Source organism: Scardinius erythrophthalmus (assembly GCF_964197995.2).
Source record: "Scardinius erythrophthalmus genome assembly, chromosome: 22".
NCBI classification, from domain to species: domain Eukaryota; kingdom Metazoa; phylum Chordata; class Actinopteri; order Cypriniformes; family Leuciscidae; genus Scardinius; species Scardinius erythrophthalmus.
In genome coordinates this window covers 34,037,514-34,052,513 of record NC_138242.1, presented here as the reverse complement: position 1 = coordinate 34,052,513, position 15,000 = coordinate 34,037,514, and the positions used below count along the sequence as shown (strand labels likewise).

The 15,000-nt window shown below is 41.6% G+C and overlaps 1 protein-coding gene across 11 annotated transcripts in view; it reads right to left on the bottom strand.

The window, feature by feature from the left end:
* The window catches only part of ptprma (protein tyrosine phosphatase receptor type Ma), a 296,654-nt gene that overhangs the window by 185,060 nt on the left and 96,594 nt on the right, over positions 1 to 15,000 (bottom strand). For all 11 annotated transcript variants that reach the window (XM_081352828.1, XM_081352833.1, XM_081352834.1 and 8 more), the window contains exons 3-5: positions 14,597 to 14,871; positions 8,089 to 8,167; positions 6,617 to 6,738 (exon numbers count right to left, since the gene is read on the bottom strand). In XM_081352828.1, the coding sequence (XP_081208954.1) occupies positions 6,617 to 6,738; positions 8,089 to 8,167; positions 14,597 to 14,871 (476 nt within the window). The remainder of the gene's footprint in view (positions 1 to 6,616; positions 6,739 to 8,088; positions 8,168 to 14,596; positions 14,872 to 15,000) is intronic.

Genomic DNA, 15,000 nt, shown 5'->3' with positions numbered 1-15,000 from the left:
CAACACACGTCAACACACATCAACACACATCAACACACATCAACACGTCAACACACATCAACACACGTCAACACACGTCAACACACGTCAACACACGTCAACACACGTCAACACACGTCAACACACACCAACACACGTCAACACACATCAACACACGTCAACACACATCAACACACGTCAACACACGTCAACACACATCAACACACGTCAACACACGTCAACACACGTCGACACACCGACCTCCGCTGCTCTTCGCTCACCTCCGACAGAAAAATATTACATTGTCGGAATGATACGAAACTTGGTCAAGGTTTGGCACTTGCTTTGTGAAAAAAAGTCGATTGCCGAGTTCACGCGCATAGGTTTAGTTACCTATGATCACGCACGTGAACTCGGCAATCGATTACTTTGGACTTCAACCGAAAACAGGATGTAAACACAGGTATTTGCGCTGGCTTAAATAACATCATTTTTATACATATCTTTCACATCTACAGCAGTCAGATTCACTCGTGTTCACTCAGAAGGAATCACTCACATTTTCTGTGCACTTGTAATGACACATCAAGGATGTTAAGAGGCTAAAAGCAGGTTTAGTACTTGCCCCATTGAAGTCAACAGGGTGCAAATTTTAAAAATAGAATAACTCGGTGTAGGCAACACCGATTTTTGTCGTTGTTCTCTGTATTGACAGCACTCCAAATGTACAATAAAATGAGCTCAATGTTAAAATTGACCGGAGTTCTCCTTTAAGCTGGAAGTTAAATTTTCAGGTCTATGCTCAAAAAGTGAATAAATGGATTATAAATACAGTGTAAATATAATTTAGTACCATAAAATCCCCTAAAAATACAAAACATTAAATAAAAAACATTATCAAACTAAAATATAGTGCATTAATTTCATTGAAATAAAAAAAGTTTGTCATTTTTGAGCGACCCGCGAAGAGCAGTAAAGGGTTAAACGGCTGAGGACGAACCTGTCAACACAACTCAATCATCATCAATTAGGACGTGAAGTTGTGTTATAAAGGAGTGTGTGAGAGTCGTCACCTGTAGCCAGAGCATGTAGTTGTGTTATAAACGAGTGTGTGAGAGTCGTCACCTGTAGCCAGAGCATGTAGTTGTGTTATAAATGAGTGTGTGAGAGTCGTCACCTGTAGCCAGAGCATGTAGTTGTGTTATAAACGAGTGTATGAGAGTCGTCACCTGTAGCCAGAGCATGTAGTTGTGTTATAAAGGAGTGTGTGAGAGTCGTCACCTGTAGCCAGAGCATGGAGTTGTGTTATAAACGAGTGTGTGAGAGTCGTCACCTGTGGTCAGAGCATGTAGTTGTGTTATAAACGAGTGTGTGAGAGTCGTCACCTGTAGCCAGAGCATGTAGTTGTGTTATAAACGAGTGTGTGAGAGTCGTCACCTGTAGCCAGAGCATGTAGTTGTGTTATAAACGAGTGTGTGAGAGTCGTCACCTGTGGCCAGAGCATGTAGTTGTGTTATAAACGAGTGTGTGAGAGTCGTCACCTGTAGCCAGAGCATGTAGTTGTGTTATAAACGAGTGTGTGAGAGTCGTCACCTGTAGCCAGAGCATGTAGTTGTGTTATAAACGAGTGTGTGAGAGTCGTCACCTGTGGTCAGAGCATGTAGTTGTGTTATAAAGGAGTGTGTGAGAGTCGTCACCTGTAGCCAGAGCATGTAGTTGTGTTATAAACGAGTGTGGGAGAGTCGTCACCTGTAGCCAGAGCATGTAGTTGTGTTATAAACGAGTGTGTGAGAGTCGTCACCTGTAGCCAGAGCATGTAGTTGTGTTATAAACGAGTGTGTGAGAGTCGTCACCTGTAGCCAGAGCATGTAGTTGTGTTATAAACGAGTGTGTGAGAGTCGTCACCTGTAGCCAGAGCATGTAGTTGTGTTATAAACGAGTGTGTGAGAGTCGTCACCTGTAGCCAGAGCATGTAGTTGTGTTATAAACGAGTGTGTGAGAGTCGTCACCTGTAGCCAGAGCATGTAGTTGTGTTATAAACGAGTGTGTGAGAGTCGTCACCTGTAGCCAGAGCATGTAGTTGTGTTATAAACGAGTGTGTGAGAGTCGTCACCTGTGGCCAGAGCATGTAGTTGTGTTATAAACGAGTGTGTGAGAGTCGTCACCTGTAGCCAGAGCATGTAGTTGTGTTATAAACGAGTGTGTGAGAGTCGTCACCTGTGGTCAGAGCATGTAGTTGTGTTATAAACGAGTGTGTGAGAGTCGTCACCTGTAGCCAGAGCATGTAGTTGTGTTATAAACGAGTGTGTGAGAGTCGTCACCTGTAGCCAGAGCATGTAGTTGTGTTATAAACGAGTGTGTGAGAGTCGTCACCTGTGGCCAGAGCATGTAGTTGTGTTATAAACGAGTGTGTGAGAGTCGTCACCTGTAGCCAGAGCATGTAGTTGTGTTATAAACGAGTGTGTGAGAGTCGTCACCTGTGGCCAGAGCATGTAGTTGTGTTATAAACGAGTGTGTGAGAGTCGTCACCTGTGGCCAGAGCATGTAGTTGTGTTATAAACGAGTGTGTGAGAGTCGTCACCTGTGGCCAGAGCATGTAGTTGTGTTATAAACGAGTGTGTGAGAGTCGTCACCTGTAGCCAGAGCATGTAGTTGTGTTATAAACGAGTGTGTGAGAGTCGTCACCTGTGGCCAGAGCATGTAGTTGTGTTATAAACGAGTGTGTGAGAGTCGTCACCTGTGGCCAGAGCATGTAGTTGTGTTATAAACGAGTGTGTGAGAGTCGTCACCTGTGGCCAGAGCATGTAGTTGTGTTATAAACGAGTGTGTGAGAGTCGTCACCTGTAGCCAGAGCATGTAGTTGTGTTATAAACGAGTGTGTGAGAGTCGTCACCTGTGGCCAGAGCATGTAGTTGTGTTATAAACGAGTGTGTGAGAGTCGTCACCTGTAGCCAGAGCATGTAGTTGTGTTATAAACGAGTGTGTGAGAGTCGTCACCTGTAGCCAGAGCATGTAGTTGTGTTATAAACGAGTGTGTGAGAGTCGTCACCTGTGGCCAGAGCATGTAGTTGTGTTATAAACGAGTGTGTGAGAGTCGTCACCTGTAGCCAGAGCATGTAGTTGTGTTATAAACGAGTGTGTGAGAGTCGTCACCTGTAGCCAGAGCATGTAGTTGTGTTATAAACGAGTGTGTGAGAGTCGTCACCTGTAGCCAGAGCATGTAGTTGTGTTATAAACGAGTGTGTGAGAGTCGTCACCTGTAGCCAGAGCATGTAGTTGTGTTATAAACGAGTGTGTGAGAGTCGTCACCTGTGGCCAGAGCATGTAGTTGTGTTATAAACGAGTGTGTGAGAGTCGTCACCTGTAGCCAGAGCATGTAGTTGTGTTATAAACGAGTGTGTGAGAGTCGTCACCTGTAGCCAGAGCATGTAGTTGTGTTATAAACGAGTGTGTGAGAGTCGTCACCTGTAGCCAGAGCATGTAGTTGTGTTATAAACGAGTGTGTGAGAGTCGTCACCTGTAGCCAGAGCATGTAGTTGTGTTATAAACGAGTGTGTGAGAGTCGTCACCTGTGGCCAGAGCATGTAGTTGTGTTATAAACGAGTGTGTGAGAGTCGTCACCTGTGGCCAGAGCATGTAGTTGTGTTATAAAGGAGTGTGTGAGAGTCGTCACCTGTAGCCAGAGCATGTAGTTGTGTTATAAACGAGTGTGGGAGAGTCGTCACCTGTAGCCAGAGCATGTAGTTGTGTTATAAACGAGTGTGTGAGAGTCGTCACCTGTAGCCAGAGCATGTAGTTGTGTTATAAACGAGTGTGTGAGAGTCGTCACCTGTAGCCAGAGCATGTAGTTGTGTTATAAACGAGTGTGTGAGAGTCGTCACCTGTGGTCAGAGCATGTAGTTGTGTTATAAACGAGTGTGTGAGAGTCGTCACCTGTAGCCAGAGCATGTAGTTGTGTTATAAACGAGTGTGTGAGAGTCGTCACCTGTAGCCAGAGCATGTAGTTGTGTTATAAACGAGTGTGTGAGAGTCGTCACCTGTGGCCAGAGCATGTAGTTGTGTTATAAACGAGTGTGTGAGAGTCGTCACCTGTAGCCAGAGCATGTAGTTGTGTTATAAACGAGTGTGTGAGAGTCGTCACCTGTGGCCAGAGCATGTAGTTGTGTTATAAACGAGTGTGTGAGAGTCGTCACCTGTGGCCAGAGCATGTAGTTGTGTTATAAACGAGTGTGTGAGAGTCGTCACCTGTGGCCAGAGCATGTAGTTGTGTTATAAACGAGTGTGTGAGAGTCGTCACCTGTAGCCAGAGCATGTAGTTGTGTTATAAACGAGTGTGTGAGAGTCGTCACCTGTGGCCAGAGCATGTAGTTGTGTTATAAACGAGTGTGTGAGAGTCGTCACCTGTGGCCAGAGCATGTAGTTGTGTTATAAACGAGTGTGTGAGAGTCGTCACCTGTGGCCAGAGCATGTAGTTGTGTTATAAACGAGTGTGTGAGAGTCGTCACCTGTAGCCAGAGCATGTAGTTGTGTTATAAACGAGTGTGTGAGAGTCGTCACCTGTGGCCAGAGCATGTAGTTGTGTTATAAACGAGTGTGTGAGAGTCGTCACCTGTAGCCAGAGCATGTAGTTGTGTTATAAACGAGTGTGTGAGAGTCGTCACCTGTAGCCAGAGCATGTAGTTGTGTTATAAACGAGTGTGTGAGAGTCGTCACCTGTGGCCAGAGCATGTAGTTGTGTTATAAACGAGTGTGTGAGAGTCGTCACCTGTAGCCAGAGCATGTAGTTGTGTTATAAACGAGTGTGTGAGAGTCGTCACCTGTAGCCAGAGCATGTAGTTGTGTTATAAACGAGTGTGTGAGAGTCGTCACCTGTAGCCAGAGCATGTAGTTGTGTTATAAACGAGTGTGTGAGAGTCGTCACCTGTAGCCAGAGCATGTAGTTGTGTTATAAACGAGTGTGTGAGAGTCGTCACCTGTGGCCAGAGCATGTAGTTGTGTTATAAACGAGTGTGTGAGAGTCGTCACCTGTAGCCAGAGCATGTAGTTGTGTTATAAACGAGTGTGTGAGAGTCGTCACCTGTAGCCAGAGCATGTAGTTGTGTTATAAACGAGTGTGTGAGAGTCGTCACCTGTAGCCAGAGCATGTAGTTGTGTTATAAACGAGTGTGTGAGAGTCGTCACCTGTAGCCAGAGCATGTAGTTGTGTTATAAACGAGTGTGTGAGAGTCGTCACCTGTGGCCAGAGCATGTAGTTGTGTTATAAACGAGTGTGTGAGAGTCGTCACCTGTGGCCAGAGCATGTAGTTGTGTTATAAACGAGTGTGTGAGAGTCGTCACCTGTAGCCAGAGCATGTAGTTGTGTTATAAACGAGTGTGTGAGAGTCGTCACCTGTGGCCAGAGCATGTAGTTGTGTTATAAACGAGTGTGTGAGAGTCGTCACCTGTGGCCAGAGCATGTAGTTGTGTTATAAACGAGTGTGTGAGAGTCGTCACCTGTAGCCAGAGCATGTAGTTGTGTTATAAACGAGTGTGTGAGAGTCGTCACCTGTAGCCAGAGCATGTAGTTGTGTTATAAACGAGTGTGTGAGAGTCGTCACCTGTAGCCAGAGCATGTAGTTGTGTTATAAACGAGTGTGTGAGAGTCGTCACCTGTAGCCAGAGCATGTAGTTGTGTTATAAACGAGTGTGTGAGAGTCGTCACCTGTAGCCAGAGCATGTAGTTGTGTTATAAACGAGTGTGTGAGAGTCGTCACCTGTAGCCAGAGCATGTAGTTGTGTTATAAAGGAGTGTGTGAGAGTCGTCACCTGTAGCCAGAGCATGTAGTTGTGTTATAAAGGAGTGTGTGAGAGTCGTCACCTGTAGCCAGAGCATGTAGTTGTGTTATAAACGAGTGTGTGAGAGTCGTCACCTGTAGCCAGAGCATGTAGTTGTGTTATAAACGAGTGTGTGAGAGTCGTCACCTGTGGCCAGAGCATGTAGTTGTGTTATAAACGAGTGTGTGAGAGTCGTCACCTGTAGCCAGAGCATGTAGTTGTGTTATAAACGAGTGTGTGAGAGTCGTCACCTGTAGCCAGAGCATGTAGTTGTGTTATAAACGAGTGTGTGAGAGTCGTCACCTGTAGCCAGAGCATGTAGTTGTGTTATAAACGAGTGTGTGAAAGTCGTCACCTGTGGCCAGAGCATGTAGTTGTTTTATAAACGAGTGTGTGAGAGTCGTCACCTGTGGCCAGAGCATGTAGTTGTGTTATAAACGAGTGTGTGAGAGTCGTCACCTGTAGCCAGAGCATGTAGTTGTGTTATAAACGAGTGTGTGAGAGTCGTCACCTGTAGCCAGAGCATGTAGTTGTGTTATAAACGAGTGTGTGAGAGTCGTCACCTGTAGCCAGAGCATGTAGTTGTGTTATAAACGAGTGTGTGAGAGTCGTCACCTGTGGCCAGAGCATGTAGTTGTGTTATAAACGAGTGTGTGAGAGTCGTCACCTGTGGCCAGAGCATGTAGTTGTGTTATAAACGAGTGTGTGAGAGTCGTCACCTGTAGCCAGAGCATGTAGTTGTGTTATAAACGAGTGTGTGAGAGTCGTCACCTGTAGCCAGAGCATGTAGTTGTGTTATAAACGAGTGTGTGAGAGTCGTCACCTGTAGCCAGAGCATGTAGTTGACGTGATCTTTGGGCTGCCCGTTAATAGTGCACTGGAACGTGGCCGTCTGTCTGGCGTTGACCTCCACACCTTTAATGTGCAGGAAGTGAGGCGTGTTCACTGACACACACACACACACACAGAGAAAGAGAGAGAGAGAGACATTAGTGAGAGTTCCAATGGTGAATCAACTCAAATGACTCATTGAATCATGTGCGGACGCTTTTCACCCGGCTGCCTGTCAATCAATCATAAAATGCATCGGCACACATTCCCATCAGGATAAAACAGGATCACATTCTCCAGCTCCGGTTCAAGGGCAGCGAAGAGCGTTTTCCAGACGGAAAGGTTACAGAAACACATCAGCTTCAGAACGGAGAAAAACACCTTCATGTTACAGCGCAAGAAATCAAGGTGAGCTGATACTAGAAGATTCATGAGCATGTGATTCTTTCAACCAGAAATAATGTGATTCATGTGTGAGCAGGAGTTTGAGAACGAGGGATGAGAAATGGAGGGAAAGAGTGAAGGTCAAACATCATTCAAAACCATTTATCAGCTGATGAATCACATTATACAAGCCATTCACAGGCGGTTATTAGACGTGATGCTGTGCGACTTTATATCCGTCATCATCGGCTCCTGTTTATGAAAACTGCTACTTACAAAAGTGCGAAAAAGCCCGTTAAAAACGTATTCAATCAAAATAGAGTCAATCACCTTTTGAAAGTAACTTGGCGCTTCAAATAACGATTTTATCGATTACATCGTTACACCAGTAGGTGGCGACAAGTGACTGTTAAAAAATGTATTTATCTTTGAATCATTTATTCAAGAGATTCATAAAAAAACGCTGATTCATCCAGTAATGAAACAAGTGAAGTCTTTATGAGTGAGTCATTGAATCATTCATTCAAGAGATTCGTTCAGAAACGCTGATTCATCCAGTAATGAAACAAGTGAAGTCTTTATGCATGAGTCATTGAATCATTCACTCACACTGATTTTGTTTAAAATAATTAATTCAAATTCATTCAATATTTTGAAAGCAGAATTTTTTTTTTCAGAACCTCTAATAAATTATGTTTTTTTTTTATAATTGTCTATTCAGAATCATATGAGAATCTGATCTGTATTTTAAACAAAAAAAACATGATTCTCAATTCCTCCAGGATCGCACAGCTCTCTGTTATCCGGAGCACCAGTGATCCGCTCCTGTTTATGAAAACTGCACTAATAAAGGGCTAAACAGACAGTTAAAAACTTCTAAACTAAAACAAAAAAATAGTTTTTTTGTTAATTGAAATAAATCTGAAATGAGATATCGGTGAGCTAACCCGCACAGCCTCGGCTGAAAAGAGGGATGAATAAAGAAAGAAGCTGTGTGTGATTGGCTGTAACATGTTTGGTGAACGATGAGCTAAAGAGCAGAGGATTGTGGGTATCTGAGTGTCGATCACACACACTTACTGCACTGATGACCCTGACGGGAGATTCCTCTGACAGCCAGCAGACCTCGTTCCCCAGACGTCACCATCTCAAACACCAGCTGAAACACACACACACACACACACACACACACACACACACGGGCGTCAGTTCGGGACACACACTTCATAATCATTACAGACAGGACACACACTACAGGCAAACTCAGTGTTTCTTCATGCACTGCTCAGTTCTGAGCTCTATTTTGCACAATCACACACTCTCTCACACACACATACACACACACACACACACACACACACACACACACACACACACACACACTACTTGCGTCTGTAGATCTTTAAATTCAGTGAGTTAGAGTCAGAAATCTCCACTTCAGCAGCTTTACACACACCGAACTCTACAGTTTTATTCATTTCTATATTCTAAAGGTTTGTTCACGAATCATTCGCCTGATTTATACAACACTTTACTCCTAAAAACATGGTGAAAATGTAATTATACTCTGTCAGCTGACTATATTTCTGTCCAAAAACCCCTCTGTAAAAACCTTTAAAATCAAACAAGAATGTTAAGCCTGGCTTTATCTGATGTTCAGATTTCTGTTCTGGGAATATATGCAAATGAGTGCATATTTAAGGTAATGCCTCATTTGCATATTCAAACATAACATTTCAGAAATGTTTAACACGAAACCCTTAATGCACTGGTGAAGTACGGTGATATCCATTACATTTTTACTCTGCAGAATGAACACAGTAAACATGTCTCCACACGAGTCATCAGTGTTTTAGTGTTTTTCCTCTAAGAGAACGACTGCAGATCTTAAATGTGCTATAACTTTATTTTGTCATCTTTTAAATCCACAGCGCTTTTATGGTTTCAAAGCAGCTTCACAGTAATAACCAGAAACACAACAGTGTTGATGTTGTGAAATTCATTCATTATGAAACGGGTTCAGTTCGAGCTGTAAAGCGTCTGTACAGAAGACAACAGCGTCGTCACTCAGATCATGTGTGGCTCTCATCTGATGTCAGTGCAGTGAATTACTGAATATTAAACACCACAGACATGAACTAAAGACACAAAACACACATCTGGAAATCATGAGGTGCTTAAAGTTTTTATTTATATCAAAATAATTGTCAGGAAACTGTTGATGTAGATCCATTTGTGCTCATATTGTCCCATGTTTCTCTCAGGTCTGGTCATTTGTTGTTTCAAAGCTGCATGATTCATCGTTAAAAGAACGCAACCTCGATTCAAACACTCACATGATCTTATTCCTGAATAAAAGTGATTCAGCTCTATGGATAAAAGTTTATATTTCGGATATAAACACTGATGTCTACGGAAGCGATCAAAATAGAGTAAATCACCTTTTGAAATAAACTTGACGCTTCAAACTACGATTGTATTGATTACATCGTTACACCAGTAGGTGGCGACAAGTGACTGATAAAAAATGTATTTATCTTTGAGAGATTCGTTCAGAAACATTGATTCATCCAGTAATGAAACAAGTTTTTATGAGCGAGTCATTGAATCATTCACTCAAACCGATTTTGTTAAATTAGATTTTTTCCTTAAACAGACCGCAGCAATTAAAGTCCCCCTGTGGTGTGAATCCAGCTTTTAATGTAGTTTATGTGTCTATGTGGTGTTTTTAATCTGCTTTAAGACAAACCATGTGTAAGTTCATAAGTCGACAGCATTGCTGAGTATTTCCTCCTTAAAACTGCAGTGAACCAAAGACAGTCTCAAAAACACGCTTTGAAATCGCTGGTGTTTCTGACGTCACAAACTACCTTGTAACCAATCAGATCAACGTGTGATCGTCAACCAGTGGATCTCTGAGCTGAGTGAGTGAGCGGAGGCGGGGCTCATTTGCATATTCATAGAACCACGCATACTAAATCAGGCAAGGGTGTCGGGTTACATTCAAGATATTTGAATGCATTAAGACAAAAAAAAAGTTTAAATATGTAATTTTGGAGATCAAAGACGAGTTTAAGTGCTAAAATTATTAACTACAGGGGGACTTCATATATTTTGTCAGAACCTCTAATAATTTTTAGTCTATTCAGAATCATACAAGAATCTGATCTGTATTTTAAGCAAAAAAGGGAAAATCACGATTCTCTACTTCCCCAGAATCGCGCAGCTCTCTGTTATTCAGAGCACCAGTGACGGGTGTACAGGTTAGGGCCACAGGCTCAGATGACACCAGCGCTTCTGTGCTCCTCCTCCTCATATTGAGCATGAAGGATCTTGTATCTGTTCCAGCGCTGAAGACTCAACAGGAGCTCTAGAGACGCTCCACTGCTTTACAGGGACAACAGTCCTGATATCATCAACACAATCTGCGCTTAGAGAACGCAGAACACAGCAGAAGAGCGTGAGGATCTGATTCACATCCACAGAAATCAGCTACTATGGGGAAACCCAGGCTACAGATGACCACACATTTATCCTCTTTATCCTCTGGACAGGGAAAATACATATGGTACTGGATTATAACCATATTCATCTACCATGATCTGCTCTAAAAGTATAACCATGTTACATCTTACACAATATTGCATTAACACAATGTTACCAGGTGAAAACCACAGCAATACTGTGGAACTTTCACATCCCAAGCCACTCAATAATTACCATATTCATAAAATATTAATGAAGAATACCACGCAATTACCATGTCTATAGAAAAGCTGTGGTATCTTCTGGCACGTCTGCAGTCATTATCACAGCAGACGTTGCTCAGGAGAACCTGAACGAGACACTGTCAATGCGGCCGGAACAAAAGAGCGAAGGACAGGACCGTTAGCGGCTCGCGCATCACTTTATTAGACCAATCAGATCGATTCTCCTCCTGTCGCTCAGCAGACGAGCGCTGGCTTCCAGGCCTCTAATTACAGTTTAACGACGGACTCGTGCGAGACGCGGGATTCTCACCGGGAGAAACCAGAGAAATCAAGTCAACCGGGACTTACATGAACTGAGCTGCAATTTACAGAAAATAGTTTTTCATAACTAGGACTCCATATTATACCATGTTAGATGTACAATATAAATATTATTTAACAGGGATTTTTTTTTTTGTCCTTGTAAACTTTTTAAACAAGATTTGTTTATTCTTATTTTTGTTATTATGCGCTGCTGTCTCTTTAAGAGCTCATGCACAGATCCAATATACACACACGCAACAACACAATAATCTCACTAATACACAAATGCAACAATAGCACAGAATATTTATGATTGTGATCTGTAGAATCCTGAACACAAACTTCCACATTTATAATGAATGATATAGAAAAGTTTCTGAATAAACTAAAAAACTGATCCAATTCTTCTCTAACTATATAATCAATCTCATATGATTCTTTTGTTTGTTTCATTGGGTTTTGTGATGTTAGAGGGGACATTTGTTTATTTTTGTCTTTAGTAAACTCTGACAACTTTTAAACAAGATTTGTTTATTCTTATTTTTATTATGCGCTGCTGTCTCTTTAAGAGCTAATGCTCAGATCCAATATACACACACACACACACACGCGCAACAACACAATAATCTCACTAATACACAAATGCAACAAAAGCCCAGAATATTTATAACTGTAATCTGTAGAATCCTGAACACAAACTTCCACCATTATAATGAATGATATAGAAAAGTTTCTGAATAAAATTGGCGAGAAACTCAGAAACTGATCCAGTTCTTCTCTAACTATATAATTATCTCATGATTCTTTTGTTTGTGATGTTAATAATCGTAACTCTAACGACACCTGTTTATCGAGTCTCTTTTGTTCCAGCTGTTATTTGAGAGTTGCGTCAGTGTGTCAATCATCTTCATTCAGAGCCGCTAAACACACGCTTCCTCGCGCGAACAAAGCAGAGGTCAGAGGTCACGCATTAATCCTACAGCTCACCTGTGCGTTATAAATACCCAGCGTAACATGTCGAGCGGATCACGGAGGACCCGACCGAGACGGTTCACACACTCGCACTACATCGTGACATCAGTTAAACCGAGACGCGATCAGAGGCGGCGCGCTCCCTCGGTGCGACCCAGAGGAAGAGCACAACAGGAGAGGAACACACACACCCTGTCATTACAGAATAAGAGATGAGAGTCATTTCTGTGTACCAGGTGCTTTCATCTTGACAAACTCTTAAGATACAGTGCAATTACACAAACCTGCAATTAGCCAGGCATCGCTAATTAGCCACAGCGCTGAAGGATTGGAGACGGCATTGTTAATCTCTGCTAGTATTAAAAAGTCACAATCGCATTTTTCCTTAATTACGCTGGATGAAGAGAAACGTGTGTGTCTCCGCAGATGCTGTGTGTTTCTCACAGGACTTCTGTTCGTCGTCCAACAGTCTCTCGCGGGACACACACACATCTGAGGAGCGTGTCTGAGCATCGGGGCGGTGTGTTAGCGTGAGGACGTGATGCTCATGTGGAGGGCGACTAACTCAAGCTGGAGTGTGTTCACAATCACACACACTTCTCAGATGTTCCTCAGGAGTCTCACGTGTGTCTCTGTCAGCTTCAGATCTGAGCTCTGATTGGTCAAGATAGCTTCAGATCTGAGCTCTGATTGGTCAAGATAGCTTCAGATCTGAGCTCTGATTGGTCAAGAAGTGTGCAATCTAAAGTCTCAGTCTGAACTCTAGCCGTTCTCATGCGTATCTGACAGAGCAGAGAGAGTTTGAGAAATCTGACTGCAAAATATTATATGCTATTTGTTATGAAATTAAATGGTGATGCAGAAACTACACGGGTCTACTTAAAAAATAAATGTAAATAAATAAATGAATATTTGTTATTAAATAAGATACTTAAATATTTGTTATAAAATAGTGATGTAGAAACAACATATTTAATAAATAAATAAATACTTGTTATGAAACAGTGATGTAGAAACTACAATTAAATTAAATTACAATTAAAAAATATATATTTATGTTATGGAATAGTGATGTAGAAACAATATGTTTAAAAAACAAACAAACAAACTAAAATAAATAAAATAAATAATTGTTATGAAACAGTGATGTAGAAACTACAATTAAATTAAATTACAATTAAAAAATATATATTTATGTTATGGAATAGTGATGTAGAAACAATATGTTTAAAAAACAAACAAACAAACTAAAATAAATAAAATAAATAATTGTTATGAAATTAAATACTAATGCCAGAGACTTTTTACTTATATATGTATATAAATATATATATATATATATATATATATATATATATATATATATACACACACACACACACGTATATATAGGGTTTAACAATTTATATAATAAACTGTTTAGTAATTTTGATGTTAAATTGTATATATAGATATATATAGGTATATTTATAAATTATTTATATATTTGTTTATTTATTTAAAATTAAATTATTTAAACAAATTGATAAATAAATATATATATATATATATATATATATATATATATATAATTAATTATTCATATAAATAAATGACTGTCCAGTACTGTGTGTGTTGATCTGTGATGTGTCTCGCTCTGTCAGACTCTGTTCCTGGCCTAGCGTGGCTCTCTCAGCGTCCGTATGTTCGTCCCGCCGGTTCCCACACGAGAGCTTTCATCCAGAAACGAGCGTTCAGCTGCTGAATGTTGAACATCGAGGCTTTGAGGAACGTCACGCAGGTCTGAACAAACCAACCCAGCGGGGGGGCATTTGATCAAAAAATAATTGAAGTTCCTCTGTTAATGAAGGCGGCGAGCCAGTGGGAATCTGGCAGGTGTCGAGGCGTCCAACACGAGCCGGTTCGCGGGTTTGTGTCGAGAGCAACAGGAAACGGAATTAATTAATGAGATGCGCAGCAGCGTTTCCCTGTGGTTGAGATAGGGCTGCACAATTAGTCCCATTTCTAATCGAGATTACGATTATGGATGCCACGATTACGTCATCGTTCAAATCCGCCATTACAAGAAAAAGTCCACCTACATTATTTTGATTAAGAGCTGTGTTTGGAGAACCAGCACATTAGGAACTACGAGCATAAAACGTTGTAAATTAGTAGGTCACGAAATAAATGTAAAATACCAATAAATCACGTTACTGGCTCGTCATGTGTTCGCTGAGAAGGTTTTGCATGCGGGATGATGTTCATTATTCAGGAGCAGTTTGCATGTTTCATTGACAGTTATTGTTAGTATTGTGTATTCATTGCTGTTTCCATAACCCCTTACTTTCGCTTTGTGTAATTTTGTGTATATGTACATGTACATGACTGTGGCGGCTCATACCATCACTGTATTAACAAAAACTAGTTTGGGACTGATATTTAATAGCTAAACCTCATTATTTACTGTTACCTACTGTTTATTTATCAGTATTAGTCATATTCTTACAATTTATGTGTATGTTAAGTAAAGGGGGACAGATATCATTTTTTATATGTTTTTACTAGTGTGTGCAGGACACTAGAGTTCATTTTTGCAGTGTAGGACGTAAACGTGTGTTCACCTGGTAGTAGTTGGGCCAGAATGTGCTGATGGCGAGCTCCACCTGGATCCACTTCTGCAGGGTTGGACCGGACGCGTTCCACACCGGCACTCCCAGAGGACTGTTGTTCTCCCTGACGTAGATGTAGAGCTGGCCGGGACTGGACGCCTCTCGACCCGCAACATAATACTGGAATATGACGCAGTGTGTGTCGTTCTCCTTAAACTGGGGCATGAAGAGCTGAGCTTTCTGTCCTGAGAACCTTCCGGAGGCGTTCGCCATCATGAACGCAGAATCTGCAGAGAGAGAGTAACAAACGTTACAAGGTGTAAACACACACGCTGGCTACGTTTACATGCAACCATATAATCCGTTAGTAATGGGACTGACAGCTCAATCGCACTGAGAAGCCTTCATGTAGAACA